Source organism: Cenococcum geophilum, assembly GCF_001692895.1.
Source record: "Cenococcum geophilum 1.58 unplaced genomic scaffold K441scaffold_2, whole genome shotgun sequence".
Taxonomy (NCBI): Eukaryota; Fungi; Ascomycota; class Dothideomycetes; order Gloniales; family Gloniaceae; genus Cenococcum; species Cenococcum geophilum.
In genome coordinates this window covers 4,442,784-4,458,373 of record NW_027137560.1, presented here as the reverse complement: position 1 = coordinate 4,458,373, position 15,590 = coordinate 4,442,784, and the positions used below count along the sequence as shown (strand labels likewise).

The window sequence follows — 15,590 nt, the reverse complement described above, 5'->3', positions numbered from 1 at the left end:
GTACGGCCTAAGCTCCCATGGCAAGCCCAGGACTCGCTCGATCCGATCTAGTAGATGAACAGCCACTTAAATAAGAATCATGATCCGCAGGTTTACGCTACACAGCGGGAAATCACCAAATTGCAACCCTGGCAGACCTGGGAGCGGCGAAGTGCAAGCGGCGGGGGTGGCAGGGAGAGAGCGATAGATATGTGCGAAAAGAAGGTCATAGAGGTGAATGATGCGTACGTAGCAAGTGATCATGAGGAGCACGGCTGGCATGCCTGGCTAGCAAAGAGGGAGTGAGGTGGTAGAAACCGGTCCGCTTGGCTACGAGGACAGCCCGGAAATTTTAGACAGGTCGAGGTTCCCGGTAGTGGAAGTAGAGCTGACAGAAACACTCGTCCCAGCTTGTGCGGGGTTTTCTTCGATATCGTAGTGGCCATTTTCGGAGGCGGAGGAGTTGGAGCTTGTGTAACTGGAGACTGCGGCATTCGAGTGGCGGGGGAAGGGTGGGAAACCGTGATTTTTGAGGAAATCATGAGAACTATTCAATACCAAGGTCACCACAATCTGGGGGATTGTCGCAAACACCTCTGGCATTAGAGGCTAATTTTAAGAGTGTAGCGGTCCGCGCGTCAGAGTCCATCCTACTCATCTGTCCGATCAATCTTAGGTTCAATCTCGATAGCCGCTATGTGCAATTTTCGGCGCATTCCTTTTCCGGTAGCCTAGGAGTTTCACTTCCGTTTTCGGGTCCATCTTGGGTTTTAGCTGATGTGCCTTCAAATTCTTGCGGGGTGTTGGAGAAGTTGCTTTCCTAGTTTTATACTTTATTCTAATATCTTTACGAATATCGCTAACAAAAAGTTCTTGATCCTTCCTAATTAGGAAATTAGCTCTCGCCCTACTAAAAATATCATGAATTGAATGGTTAAAGGCTTAAAGGTTGCTTTGAAAACTTTAAATGAAAGATAATGTAGAGGCGATTAATTAATTAATTAATAAATAAGGTATTTTAAAGTCGTAGGCACTACGCGACCGTATAATCCTGCCCTATACTGGCTCCTTTACCGACTCTATAAGGTCCCCTAGTTAAAAAGTAACCTCTTGTCGCCGTCTTCTTCCTGCTTTCTTGATAATCGTTTATATAGATGTTTAGTATTTTGGAGACTCTAGAGGCTCTATACGACGATCTGCGGACAGCTCTATACCTAAGCTGCTAGTAATCGTAAAGTCTCTGTATGGCGATGTGTAACGGTGGATCGTGTAATGGCTTGACCAAATGCCTCTAAACCGAAGCTTAAACGAATGCTGTATTACAAAGATACTAAGCTAAGGAGAAGGTCGTTACGGGTACGGAGGACCGCCCAGAAAGAGATTTCTTCTTCCTTTTTGGGACGGGCGGTCAGTCCCCCAACTAAACGGGGGATGACACGCTAAAGTTACGGGGGCTTTGTCCCCTAAGCAACCAAGCTTGGGGCGCCCTAGGTCCTAAAGAGCTGTTAAAAACAGGGAGCTTACCACCCGTCCTAAAAAGGAAGGAGAAATCTCCGTACGAGTAAATATCTCGCGAGGAGCGCCGAGACGCTAGTGGTAAGCGAGCCAATAGTAGTGTGGCAGAATATTGCCGTCACAGATCGTGGTAGGCTGTAGACGTTGGAGGCTTTATAAATTAACGGCTTGACGCCCGAATTAAGTCTTGTATAGCTTTTATATAGTAGCTTCGGCTTTACGAGAGCTTAATTTAGGAAGTAATATATTGATTTGTATAATAATTTTTCAATTTGGGTGTAATTTGGCAGGGGGTGGCTCGCTTCCTGGGGTGCGACGTTAGTGAAACTAATCCGCGATGATACAGTCTTATCATTATGCTGCGCCCCAAATAATCCAACTATCTTATTAGCCCTGCTACTCTTAGTTCAAGCTGCGTGAATCTCAAGCCTATTCACTGAGAATTGTCTTCTACTCTAGAGACGCCAAAACCTCCTATTTCGTGGATATAATTTATAGCCGGGCTGGAGGCAAGCCTGCCGTTGCCTGTGTTTCGCAATCGTTCCAAACTCCTAACACAACTGGTTTCAGAACTTCTAAGAATGCCAAACTCCATGGATCATAGAGCCACTACCAACGACCGGTCCACAGACCAGATCTTCCCAGAGACCCCCGCTTTGGATGCTGTCAACTCAAATGAAAGAAATACGGCTTCGTTGGAGTCCGACGGTATTCTGCCTCCCCAGATACCTCCCTCGATTGAGGACAGTTCGCGAAACAGGAACTGCTCACCGACCGAAGATTGTCCTGCAGTTGAAGGTAACCAGTCGACTGCTGAAGAGAACGTGGGTGAGCCACCTGCCATTCATGATCACTCTGCAGAGACCTCGACGATCGGCAGTGATAACAACATCTTTACGCCACCAGAAGAGGTAGTAACACTTGATCCCCGTGGGGATATACGGCTCGTTATTAGCTACTCCGAAGAGGGGCAGGTTACTTTCGTCGCCTCTTCATCATGCCTTCGTCTGGCAAGCGCAAAGTGGAACGCTTTACTCGAATCCACAACTTCTGACGCACAGTCTCATATTGAGACTGAACTCTCAGAGAATGATATCGAAACTACTCGGACTATCCTCCAGATTGCGCATCTTCATTTCGATAAAGTCCCGACCTCCCTCTCTTTCGAACAGCTTCTCAAAGTCGCCATATTCTGTGGCAAACACGAAACTGCCGGCCTGGTTCGACCATTTTTGAAGAGTTGGGCGTGGCCTTGGAGATCAAAGATCCTCGCGGATGGGTATGAACAATGGCTCTTCATTGCATGGGTGTTTGGATTTGAAGAAACCTTTGAGGCAATTACGCATTCATTAGCGGTTACAATCAAAACGAATCCAGAAGGCGAATGCCTTATTCCGGGCGGAGTTCTCTCCGGATCCCATATTCCAGGGACTATTATCGGTTAGTAGTCCTGTCATGCAAAGCTCAAGCCCATGCTTATTGAAAATTATTTAGAAAATGTCTTCCGTGTCAGGAACCAGATCATCTCCGGTACCATCACCGTATGCTATGATTTTATTAAGGATTTGTCAGGGCGCAAAAAGTATTGTGATTCAGAAACAGCCACACCGGACGACATGATAGCATGTGATTCCGTGGCACTTGGGTCGTTCCTAAGAGGCCTCCATCCACTTGGTATTTGGCCGGTCAAACCAGAACCGACGGCTATCCATATGAGCGTCAATGAACTGATACACGAACTGTCCGCCATAAGAGTCTTGGTCCACCCGGGACATGACCAAACAGATGGCTACTTTTATGCCTGCTCCACTGAAGACACCATCCTGACTGGTATTCAGCTCTATGCTATCTTAATATGCGAAATCCCAATCCTTCTAGATGAACATCGGGAGCACTTCTCGCAATGCGGGGGATTCTCATTGGATCCCTGGATGGAAGGATCGGACGCTATTGCTCAGCTAGGCTTTAAAGAGCGAGATTACGGGAACATCTCTTCAGACAGCGAGGCGGACGAGGACTATGAGCCGACAGAAGATGATCCATCTGAACCAGCTGAGGAGTTCCTCGACACTGATGAGGACAGCTACACTTCAAATGAAGAAGACTCCTTCGATAACGTAGATGAGACAGGAGAAGGAGAACTGAGCTAAGTTGCTCTTCCAGGCAAATACATGAAACAGGTAGCCTTGCTATTATACGATTCTTTCAAGTTCACTTTTACATTCGTAGATTGATCAAATCTTTATGTTAACCCTAGGATTTTCGTTACTAGACTATTTGACCAACGCCAGAAAGCTACTCTTACTTTTATGGTGATGTTTCTTAGATAATAGATATTGCAGAATAGTTTCATACGCGCCATGTTACTAGTAGGGTATTGTGTGCTGTCGAACGAACTCGTGTGTAGATTGATCTATGAAGAAAAGAGACTATACATGAAAATCGATGAGTCATAGGCACCCCTGATCTAACCCTAATATAGTAGTGATCGGCACCAGGTCAACATATACACTTGGCTGACTTGTGGTCAGTCAACTCCCCTCTAGCCTGCAGCTCAATAATTTGAACGAATGGCGACGAAGGCCATGTGCGGGTTATTCATCACCGGCAACGCGTTTATGGACCAGCGGATTATCCTCGACTAACCAAAGCTTTACCCCATCTCTCGACAGATCTAATGTAACTTTGTTAAGATGTAATAACTCTGCTGATTTCTTTCACCCATTCCACTACGTTCGTGGTTAGAAGGCTGCTCTCACATGCAAAACTTCTAACACGGTGGCGAAAAATTTATGAAATTGTATTAACGTTTTGTAATTCTGCAATTTCAAAACAAATTATGTCTCTCTGAGACGGTTGCGCTGGAAGAGAAAGTAGAATGAAGCACGAAAAAACCCATAAATCAACCATCACCTACACGTCAACTTACATCTCAAACTCGGAATCGCACCAAACAACGCTCGCTTTACAATGACCTGCTTTTCACAACTACTCATCCCCAGCTCTGTGCAGAACCCTGTTATCCAAAAATTCCCAACTCTTCAAGCCTGTAAACGAGCCCTCAGTGCTCTCTGCCTTCCCTCCACCGAAGCCCTTAGTCTGCCACTTCTCCACGCCCTCCACGCCCTTCAATTCGGAGCCAAAGGTCCTGAAAACATCCGCATTCAACCTCTCGTACTCGCCATGGGCCTTGGGCCAGCCACCAAACCTCTGGTACGCATACTTGAGGAGGCGGAGGTGCGTCAACGCAAGCTTGCCCTTATCGACCAGCTTTCCGTCCTCGCCCAACGGTTCCAACTCCTCCTGCTCGCCATTAACGCTGATGCCGTGCTCAGCAAGGATGGCAGAGCAAGAGTCATCTTCGTCGTCGTCATCTGCACCAATGCTATCGTTGACGAGCAACCTCAGTAAATCCTCATGCACAAACAGGGCCTTCCTGAGATACTCGTTGGCCATTGCACTAGCACTCTTGTTGGTAGCGGCGTCCTTCTGGTAGTGTTGGCCGGTGCTGGTATACAGTTGAGCGAGCAGAGCATAGGTTTCCAGAGTGGCTGGGTGGCGAGCGCCATGGACCCTACGCATATTGTAGGCAATATCTTCGCAAAGACGAAGGGCCTTGATAGAGTGACCGGCGAGGTAGCGAGCGCAAATGAGGCGGCGACCAAGATTGAGAAGAACCTGAGGAGGCCAGGTGCGTTGGGCGTCGCGCGTACTCCAGAGTGTGGTAAGGAGCCACTGTGAGTAGTTAGTGTCTTTGTCACTATTTCGGATAGAATTATTTGATATCTTACCTCGAGTGTCACATAGTCTTCCTGCTCGCCCAACAACACGACAAGCTGGTTCAACTCCGGTAATTGCACTTGAGCAAAATTGATCTTCGTGCGCTTGCAGATGTTCAGAATTTCCTTCACTATTTGATTCGAGAGCTGAAGCATCTGCTTGCGAAGACCCTCATCAGGACATCTTTCTCCATCCCGGCCAACAATACACGAGGCAAGTTTGAAACCATGACCGATTGCTTTGGGTCCGCTGTATCCATCGTGGGAGACGGCGAAGATGAAGGCACAGTTCGCGACATCGTACGCCTCCGGGAATTTCTTGGTCTTAGTAAGGACAGCCACCCGATCATTAGAAGCAAGAATGACGGAACGAACAAAGTTCTTGCTCTTCCTATTACCCAGGTGCTCTAGGATTGCGACAATGAAGATGCGAGGTGATGCCTTACTCAACAGTTTGAGTTTAGTAATGTCCCGCTGAATAAACAGCTGAACAATCTCATCTTCGAGAGTAACAACAAAGTCGTTCAGATTCCTCCTTACCAAAAACCAACGAAGGGGGGCGGCAGCTAACACAATCTTGTCTAGGTCCTCGTTGGCTTTCATAGCGCGCCTGAATTTCTCATAATAGACGGCCTCTGCGATGATATCGGCCATAATCTCAGAGAATGTGACTGATATGTCAGTCCGAGTATGATACTCCAGAGCGGCCAAGAAGACCAATGAGGCCCGTCCACAGTTCTTGAGATCGAAGGACCACTTTGATGCATGACGAGTATCTTTAGCAATAATCTGGCGATGTAGTTCAAGCACGAGCTCTCTGCAACGTTGCACCTGGTTGCAAGCATGGAAGGTCTCCGCGATGAATTTTCCAGACTCCAGCATCTTTTGAGACGAAGTCTCACGGGTGTTTATCTGAACCACGGCATTGACCAGTTCCTTAACAGCAAGCTCCGTCTTTTGTTGTTTGGTGTAGAGCACCGACAGTTCCCGCAAATGGTTCAACGTCATCTGATGCGAGTATCCGTACTTACTCCTCATTTCAGAAAACTGCTCGAGATATATGCTTGTAGCTCTCTCGATTGTCTCTGTTTTGGTGCTCGTAGATGACTGCGACGTAATTTGGCGGATATACAGCGTTGACAGCGTCTGCTCAATTTCGGTTTTGCTCACCGAGGTCGACGAAGATGATTTGGAGACTTCCTCATACAGGGATATCGCTTGCGAGCTGTGCTTTTCACTTTTCTGAGAGACACGAGCTAGGGCTAACTTTGCTTCAACAGTGAGTGACGAGGTAGCCCCAAATTTCTTGCTGCATGTCTCGCGATACTCGGTCGTGACTCGGTACAGCAGTTCCCAGTCAGCCCGTGTTTCTTCAAGGCACTGGGAGTACCGCTCGTAGAGTACCTGAATCAGTTTCGTGTCGCTAAACTGTTTGTATTCGCTTGTCTTGCGGACAAAGGTGTTCCAGAGCACAGCAAAAACTTGAACAGCCTCAGCGTATCGCCGTTCTTCCCAGTAAGAGTTGGCGACAATCGTGATGGCCTCCATAGCATTAACATGGCATATATCTGAATCTTTATTCAGGTTGGTCACAATCTGCTGGTAGTATTCAATCCAGTACGGGTGACTTCTTGCGTGATCCCGGCAACGGGAGCCCAAAGCGTACAGCGTCTGTATGGTGGTTTCGTGACTAGAGCCGTAGGTCTTTCGGTACACCACTAGGACATCTTGGAAAATGCCGATGGCCCTATCGGGATATCCGTGCTTATCATAAAAGTTTATCAGAAGCCACTTGACTTTGTCGAGCAAGGTGTTATCCGATTGTTTTGAGACCAAGACAGCACGGAATAGTCGAAGGTAAACATCTTCAACCTTTTCAATTTGCCTTTGCTCAAGATAGCATTCAGCTAGACGCTGAACAAGCTCAATAGATTCTTGCAGAAATGTTGAAGTCAAGGTGACGTCGTGAACAGATGCGGATAAGAACGAGCTCCATGTTCTTTGCAGGGTTGACCTAATGATTGAAGTAGCTTCGGACCATTTTTTCTGTTCCATATACTTAGTGGAAAGCCTCTTAGCAAGTGTCATAGTCGTGGATTCGATCGCTTTAGATTTATCTGTAATCATGGACTGGAATACTTCTTGGAAAACAGACTCAGAGACAGTGCTAGTGCTCTCCGTCGTAGTGGTTGTTGTCAGGGTATGTTTAACAACTTCAGTTGAAGTTATTGAGATCTAATCATAATAAATTAGCGATCGGGCTTCGGAGATACAATCACTAATAGGTGATCATCTGGAAGACAAATGCTGACTAACCTCTCGCTGTATTTCGGTGAAACTGTGCGTTTCTTCTTTCCGCACATTCTTGTAGTATGAGCTGGCATGTTTGAAGATTGAGAGAGCGGCAGTGTAACTGCCAACAGTTTTCATCGTCTTCGCGACTTCAGTGAGCCGTGAAATAATGCTCTCGGAGAAGGACAGTTCGTGGTGTTCGTATTCTTGCCACAAACAAGTAAGAATGGCGGACGTCTCACTTTCACGTTTCTGAGACTCCAGGAATTGCGAGTATGCAAGCACAACGTCAATCTTCCTCTCATGCCATTCTGTTGAAAGTGTGTTGCGACATCGCTCGGAGATTTGTTGCCAAAGCTCGACATAGGTCTGCTCCGCCAAGGAAAATTCCCCGCGTGAAATGTACGTCTGAGCTCTTTGCAGAATAACTGTGATTTGATGACTGTCGATAGACTCGACAGATTCTTCATCATCGGTGTCCGTGAAGAGAGAGTCCTTGTACGTCTCAAGAGCTTGGTCACCCTTGCCCTTACCGAGCACAATGTTGAGATGCTCCGAAACTCCACGAGCTTCATCCGAATGCTTACCATAGTGCTTGATAGTGGCTTCATGTATGGTACGATAGAGTTCAGTCGCACGCTGCTCTTCATGGATATGCATGTATAGTTCAGCGAGAGTCTTCTTTGTCTGGATGACGATTTCCGAGGTAGCTCCGTACTGGTGCTCATATGCCTCAATGAGAATAATGAGGACCTGCTCTCTATGTGTCATAGTTTCCGTTCGGGATGTTGATATCATCGTTTCCGTAGTGCGAAGGAAACGATTCGCGCATTCCACTGTCAAAGGATGAAAGTTGCTGAGCACCTTACGGCTTATAGCCGTGCACAAATAATAATACTTGCCGGATTCCGTGGGTTTTGAAAGAAGGTCGTAATAGGTGGCGCAGGTTAGGTATGACTGGAGCACAACGGGGTGATTTTCTGTTAGTACCTGGCGTCGAAGCCGTCCTACCATTATATGCAAGTCAAGCGCCTGCGGAGTAGGAATTTGAGCCTCCCAGCAGAGTTTTTCAAGAATAGTCAAAGTCGTTGTGTCTGGGAAAACCTTTTGCACCTCAGCAGTAAGATGGAAGTCCCCAGACTGCTTTGGCGCTATTGAGGACTGGTTCAAATGGAAGACCCAATATCGAACGACATACTCCAGAAACTGGTGTCGGTGGAACAGTCTGTCAGCGAAGGCCTGATCGGAAATCTCGAAAGTTGGTTCTCGTTTCTCTCGTAGTGTCAGCTTCGCGTAAGTAAGCGTCCTCAGAACGAGATCCATCTGTCTATCTTTGATTGGCATTGGTATCTTGCCCTGATCGATGAGCGTATGTAGAGAACTTTGTACAGCGCTGTGTCGGAGGCGAACGATATCCTCATGGATTGACAGGATAGGCTTCAGAGAATGAATAGCACTTTGAATGTCCACGCCTTTGTCCAAGACGGTTCCGCGGTGGTAATCCACCGAGAATAAACTGCTAATTTCTGACAGGGTAAATGGGCGTTCGGCGGCCACAAGCCAAGACAGGATAGTCTTTGCGTTGTTATTTGGCTCTAAGGCCGAGAGCAATTTCAGCGTGATGTCTTGAATGGAAAGCCGAGAAGTTTCAAAGCTCTCCACGGCCTTCATAAAACTTTCTTGTGACTTCTCGAGCATCAAAAGTTCGCATGCGAGAACCGCCCAAAGGAAAGACCCATCTGCTGCTTGGATAATACGACCGAATATGCTCTCCTGCTCTGGGCCTGGCTTTCCGTGTAAATGATGGCAGTGCCTCAGAGACCTAAGGGCGACCGCATGAATGTCGTCGTGAGTGTCCTCACGTGTAACAGCTAATTGAGAACCACCACCGCGAGATGAGGTAGAGAGTGATTGCGATAAAACAATCAATTTAACATGTTTCCCTTGGCTAACGACGTCTACTAGCTTCTCCAACAAAGTCTGAGACGTCGTTTTTCCACCGGCAATTTCATCAATGCCATCAACGATGATGACCAACTCATTTGCATTCTCTAGCGGATACTTGAGAGCATCAGCTAATGCCTGCCAAAGGTGATCTTCGTACATCTTGGCATCGGTAGAACATCGAGACTGCTCATAGACATGAACCAAAGCCTGATATATGCGCATGTTGCCCACTCGTTGGTTGAGCAGCTGGTATAAGAGAGACTTGATAACATTCACTACGGTGGCTTGGGATGGAATACTTGAATCTGGCAAAGTTAATTAGTATATGTTGGTATCAAATACTTAGTATTTATCGTCTGGCTAAAAGATTTGTGTTGACAGCAAGGTGGAATATCTCCTGGCTCTCTAATTCCAGTAGGGTAGTTATTGACTTACTGATTAAGCAGAATAGAGTAGAGAAGGATCTGCGGCCAAGTGGGCGCTGAAGTCGTTCAACAATCGACGCAGCCAACACTGTTTTGCCACACCCGGGCTGGCCGGTCACGGCTAAATAGCTGTTGTTGCTTTGAATGAATCTTGAGAGGTGTTTTTGAAACCAGAGACAAGTGAATTCCGCTTGATGATCGACAAAAGTAGTGTGATCGCGACTCAACGAGGCAAGGACGTGGTCTTGAGGAGCCAGCCATCGGCTCAATATCTTCACATCAAGAGCTGTTGGGATGGTCAGTAATGGCGCTCTAACCGACTATGGATGACCTCATACCCTCATTTACATTAAGACCTTCATCTTCGATCTGGTAACTCCATATAGCCTCGGTCAGTTTGACTTGCCTAGAGCGAAAAGTCTCGATGGTGTCGCCGAAGACTTCATACATGTCCAAGCTGACTGAGGATGACATCATGCCTACACCATAGTTAGTACGGCTAGATGCGAATCTCACTAAGCACTTACCGTTGACAGTCTTGTAGAAGCGTATGGCGACATCAGTCACCAAGCTCAAGAGATCCGTATACATCATGCAGAGTTGTTCACGTGTATCGGACGTAACGCCGAGCAGTTCAGATCGGTCCAGCAGCGAAGACACTGTCAATGAGCACTTATAAAAGAACCCAAACGCCTTATCCAGAGCTGCGGAGTTTTCATGCCCGAGCTATACGACATATTTAGAGAAGCGGCTTTGAGAAAGATGAAGGTTTACTCACCTCAAGCAAGAGCCGGGCGTGCCCATATCCTATCTGAGAAGCAGCATTGCTGTCAAGTGCAAAGCCTTGAATGGCGATTTCAAAAGCATGCAATTGCTCGGCAAAATACTGAGCTCGAATTAACACTTTATCCCATGTGCTCCCCTTGTGCGGGAGAGTTGCCAAGCGCTCTGATCTGATGGCCTCGATGAGATTGATGAAGGAGACATTAGTCGCACTCTGGGATACACCAGCACCTAGCTCTGACATGCTTTTTCTCTTCAGTGTCGAGGCTGTTTCTTGAACCAAGCTCATCTTGTAGTTGCCACTGTACTGGCTATGACGAATAGTGTGGTTCATAGAGCTGACCCTAGAGTTGCCATTTGCCCCTTGGATACCGTTCTGGTTGGAGATGCCATTGTGCCTGATTTTGGAAGGGAAAAAAGCACGAGGGGAGGCTGGAGGGCTACTGAAGCTGTTCGTTCCGTTGGCGGTGTGACTTTTCATGGTTAGAGTTGTGACACTTCTGGCGACATCTGTAGTCATTGTCGCCGCGACCTCTGACTCAGGAGGAAGGTTTTGTGTGGTTTTAGGAATTGAAGAGTTGGAAGAGGCCGTTCTGCGTTTTCCTATGCTCTTGATTAGTAGGGGTCATATGTACCCTCAGGAGGAATGGCGGCACAGGACAAACCAAAAGGATTATATCTGAGTCCAAGCATGTGCAGTAGGTGCGGGAAGCAGGAACAGCATGAACAGTAGGGAGAGCTCTTTGCTTTACCCATAAATATGCTGCCGGATGAGAGCCAAATATACCCGGGAGGGGGCAGATGGCGTAAGATAAGTACTGGGTAGTGATGCAGGCTTATTAGCCGATCCAGGTATAACTCAGAGATGAAGACCAAAAGAAATCAACGAGACCGAAGCCAGTAACAATCCTGGAGGGCGTTCAGAACTAAGCTGAGCAGCAGGGAGAGCTGGAGCAAAGGGACCAATCAGGTGTGGAGAAAGTGGCGTGGGCTGCACAGAAGCAATAGAAAGCATGACGTCCCGCCAGGGTGGAAGCTGAGATGGTGCAGGCTAGAGACGATTCACGGCTTGGAGCTTCAGACGCAGAGTGACACAAATGCACAGGCCCATGGGAAGCCAGGAACACTAAACAACCCCCAGGCTTTTCGACATGCATGGGTTGGCATGAGTTGGCAGGGTTGACATGCTTGCGACAGATCATCGCACACATGCGGGGTTGTGTCTCCAAAAGGAAAGTGGGCGTGCTAATCGTACGCTTTGGGAGTTAGGGCGGGCCGTTCCGGGAGTAATTCCTGTGGCGCACTGGGCAGGTGTGACTACCCTTTCCGATCGATCCCTGATCTGCAGAATCGAGCAGGACAAAGCTGCGACGCGAGTTGAAAATTGACTGACTGCTATCCCTTTAAGCATCCTAGGAAGGGAGCGCCTACCTCCTCCAATTTCTCCGTGACGTTGCACTCTCTGAGGCCATTGTTCGGGCCTCGTGGCTGGCTGGCTTGCTGGCTACCTGGCTGTAGCTCCTTGCCGAAAATCCCTCTCACGCCCTCCCGCCGCCAAACGAGACCCATGCTTGGCTTTCGCTCGTTCAGGTGAGCAGCAGGTCGAACTGTCGTTGGCGCATCACTTTATCAATTGATATGTCGGTGCGAAGCGAGCGGTGCTCTCTCACATCCGAGAAGTTTTCGGCCAACCCGACCGCACTGCGAAAACCCCGCTCGACTAACCTTGGGCGCTCAAAGATCTGAGCGATCAGCCCGCGACTCACCAAAGTCAGGCACGTCCGATGAGATCAACCAACCTGCCTCAACATCTATTCGATGGACAGGATCCCCTGTGTTTGCCTCAGCCCGCTTCAGTCCACTCCAATGGTCCGCTCAGATCGACTTCAGTCCCACGATGCTTTGCATTTGGCATTGGAGTGAAAGTCAGAGGGTTGGAGGGATGTTCTTGGTGCTGCGGTAGTCTAGCTCAATCAGACCAGTCGCCATCTGGCTTCGGTGGCTGGCTAGCTTTTAGTGGCTGGCTAGCTTTTAGTGGCTGGCTAGCTTTGGTGGCTGGCTGACCTCGGCAGCGGCCGGCGCTACTGTTCTGGATGCCCATTTATGACTTTTGTTGCGAGAACCTATGAAGTGTCGCCTCAACCTCATTTGCAGGACCCGGTAAAATCACAGCCCTCGCATAACCCTACTCAAGGAAGAAGATCATCGTCCATATCGGAGCTCCCACGAACCCTCTCTTACCCGCAGCTCCCTCACCTTCCTCTCCTTCAAGCCAGCGGACATGGAATCCCCAAAGAGAGCGCTCCGGAGCGAGTAAAGAGTCCGCATTAATCATTGATCGTATTGCATGCGGATCAGTCTGTCAGCTACCTTGGCTTGGGTCACTTCTAACTCCGGCTAGGTCGATCCCAATTTTGACTTGCATTGCTCGCTCCATTGATCGACAAAGCTCTTCTTGACTCCACGATCGGACCCTCAATCGAACCAGGGACTGACGGGTGCGTCAATTTACCTCTAGCAAGCATTGCGACTGCTAATTGCTTTTCGCCATATGCAGAACGCAAGCCCCCCTAGCTTCCCCCATGTGCCGCTTCTACGCCCACTACTAACACCACTCCCAAAACGAGGGCGCACTGGAAGCCATGGTTATTGACCAGTTCAAGCTAACCCCCAGAGTACGAATAAAAGCAAAATTCTTCATCAATATGCGCTAGCGCACTTAAACCACTGTCTACCGGTGCGACAACATAACTCTGCCGTTAATTGCGTAGACACATAGATTATTCAGATAGACCTGCCCTCATCCAGCCATTCTTACCCCGCTTAAGAGTAACAACACTTTGTGGGTTAAAACTTCAAAATATTAAAACCTTGCATCCCGGCCGCGTGCACGCCGCGACACGTAAAGACTAGCAGGACAATGTGTCGGGGTATTTCACGTATTACGTAGATATCTATAGATCTTTCACGAAAGTGGGGGTGCGTTCACCAATCAAAGCACTAAATATCATTGGATGCTCTCTAAATACTGCTCTCATTGTTAGTTGCAGACATAGCCCTCTGCTTGTCTCCACTCCAGAATTCTGGTTCGCTAAACCATGACCCCTTCGTCGAGGCGATTGTCGAAAGCCAAATATGGCCTAGTTCAGGGGTTCTACAGGGAGGGTTCCCCCTCATAAATAGCCTAAATTCTCATCCTCATGCGAGTTCTGACAGTTTTAGACGAGGGCTACGTACTATGGTATCAGGCCTATATTTTGTGGGTGGGGCGTAAGCAGCAAGGGGCCCCTGTGAGTGTACCCGCAATTCAATACTCCAATTATATACCCTGTTTATATGTATTAAAAGGCTAACTCTTTGTTATTTTCTTAATTTAATCCATTTAATTTTTATCAACAATTATCTATAATAGAGCCCTCTACGCCTTAATATTTATCTCGTTCTTCTTTAAAGCACCTTACTTATGATGAACGCATCCGAGTTTAAACACTGAGGAGTACTGGGTGGAAACACAAGGCTATTGCTCTTCATCCTGGAATCTTTGGATCCATGCAAAGGAGGCTTGGGAGCAGATTACTGAGGAACCGCTTAATTCACTAATAGATAGTATGAGGGAGCGCTGTTTAGCTATAATTGAGGCCCAAGGGGGGTTTACAAAGTTCTGAAATAAAATACAAGCCACTTCCACCCCTGCAGATGCTCGGTGCACCAGCCCCACCCACAAAATATAGGCCTGATACCATAGTAGACTTCGCAGCTGAAGAGGTTGGGAATAGTATCGGGACGATACTCGAAAAACCCTCTTCTGCCGTTGTGAAGCCTTTCAACGTTTTAATAGATCCTTACATTACACAGTGTTACACTCATATTAATAAGCCTAGATTTCAATCGTCGATATATAGATACCAGGTGGCCACTGGCCCAGTCGTGTTTGTCGAATTGTCGGACGGACAAGTCAGAAGAACTCCATCTCAGGGAACAGTAGCGTGCTACCATCAAGTGATCCGTGCACTAGCATAATAACAATTGGGCATCCCAACTTAATCCGATTGGTTCTATTAACGTGTTTTATCAGTCATCCAGTAATATCAGTCATCCGGTAGCCCCAAAAACCACCAAAAATTGGAAAAACTGCACCTTGATATCTTAACAACGGCTTAATAATAAATTCTAAAATTTTATGGTTAGCCTTTTATACCTATTTTAAACCTCTTATTAGGTTTAAAAAAGAATCTATTAAGTAGCTCTAAAAATATCGCAAATATCGCAATTTAGCTTAAAATTGGGAGCTAAACCCCGATATCTTAATATTGGCCAGACTTATTACACTAGAACTTTATTAAAAGTCTTAATATAGGCACAAAAGGCTATGTCGGTATCACCCGGGGGGTACTGCAATTGCAATATAAGGTAACAGGTTCTTTTATTCATTCGTGTCTTCCGNAGAGGATNATAAGGATCGCGGTGCCTAAATAGGGGGCTGATAAGTCACCGTAAGGATGACTAATCAGAGACATGACCACGTAACCTCTACTCGTACAGACACTGGCGACATTTACAAAAAGGAAAGAAGGTAAGAAAGTACAAAGGAGTAGTATATAGGTCGACAGGTGCTCGGGGTAGTAATCGCGGATGTTTTGGGTATTGCGAATATTGCAGACGTTGCGGATATCGTTACGGATATTGCGGATATCGCTACGGATATTGCGGATATCGCTACGGATATTGCGGATATTGCGGTGGAAACAGGTAGGCGCGTACAAGGTGTTACCGGGGTATCAACCGAGCATTTGTAGTCCTATCCATCGTCATCAAAATGACAGTCAAGGAAGTCGATATCNACAGTAAGGTCGGGAGGGTCCTTGTCGTC

General features: G+C 47.4%; 2 protein-coding genes across 2 annotated transcripts; one reads left to right on the top strand and one right to left on the bottom strand.

Annotated features, from left to right (window-relative positions):
• Positions 1 to 1,882: 1,882 nt before the first annotated feature.
• Positions 1,883 to 3,785, top strand: K441DRAFT_626235 (uncharacterized protein). The gene is made up of 2 exons (XM_067646126.1): positions 1,883 to 2,934; positions 2,989 to 3,785. The coding sequence occupies exons 1-2, from the start codon at positions 2,076 to 2,078 to the stop codon at positions 3,642 to 3,644; spliced, it is 1,515 nt and encodes a 504-aa protein (XP_067510027.1). The 5' UTR covers positions 1,883 to 2,075; the 3' UTR covers positions 3,645 to 3,785.
• Positions 3,786 to 4,482: 697 nt separating this feature from the next.
• K441DRAFT_534919 (NACHT domain-containing protein) lies at positions 4,483 to 11,240 on the bottom strand (the record flags this gene model as incomplete). Its single annotated transcript, XM_067642350.1, has 7 exons — positions 4,483 to 5,229; positions 5,286 to 7,508; positions 7,590 to 9,817; positions 9,948 to 10,223; positions 10,276 to 10,416; positions 10,465 to 10,663; positions 10,716 to 11,240. 7 exons carry the CDS (start codon positions 11,238 to 11,240, stop codon positions 4,483 to 4,485), a joined length of 6,339 nt encoding a protein of 2,112 aa, XP_067510026.1.
• Between the last annotated feature and the right edge of the window lie 4,350 nt (positions 11,241 to 15,590).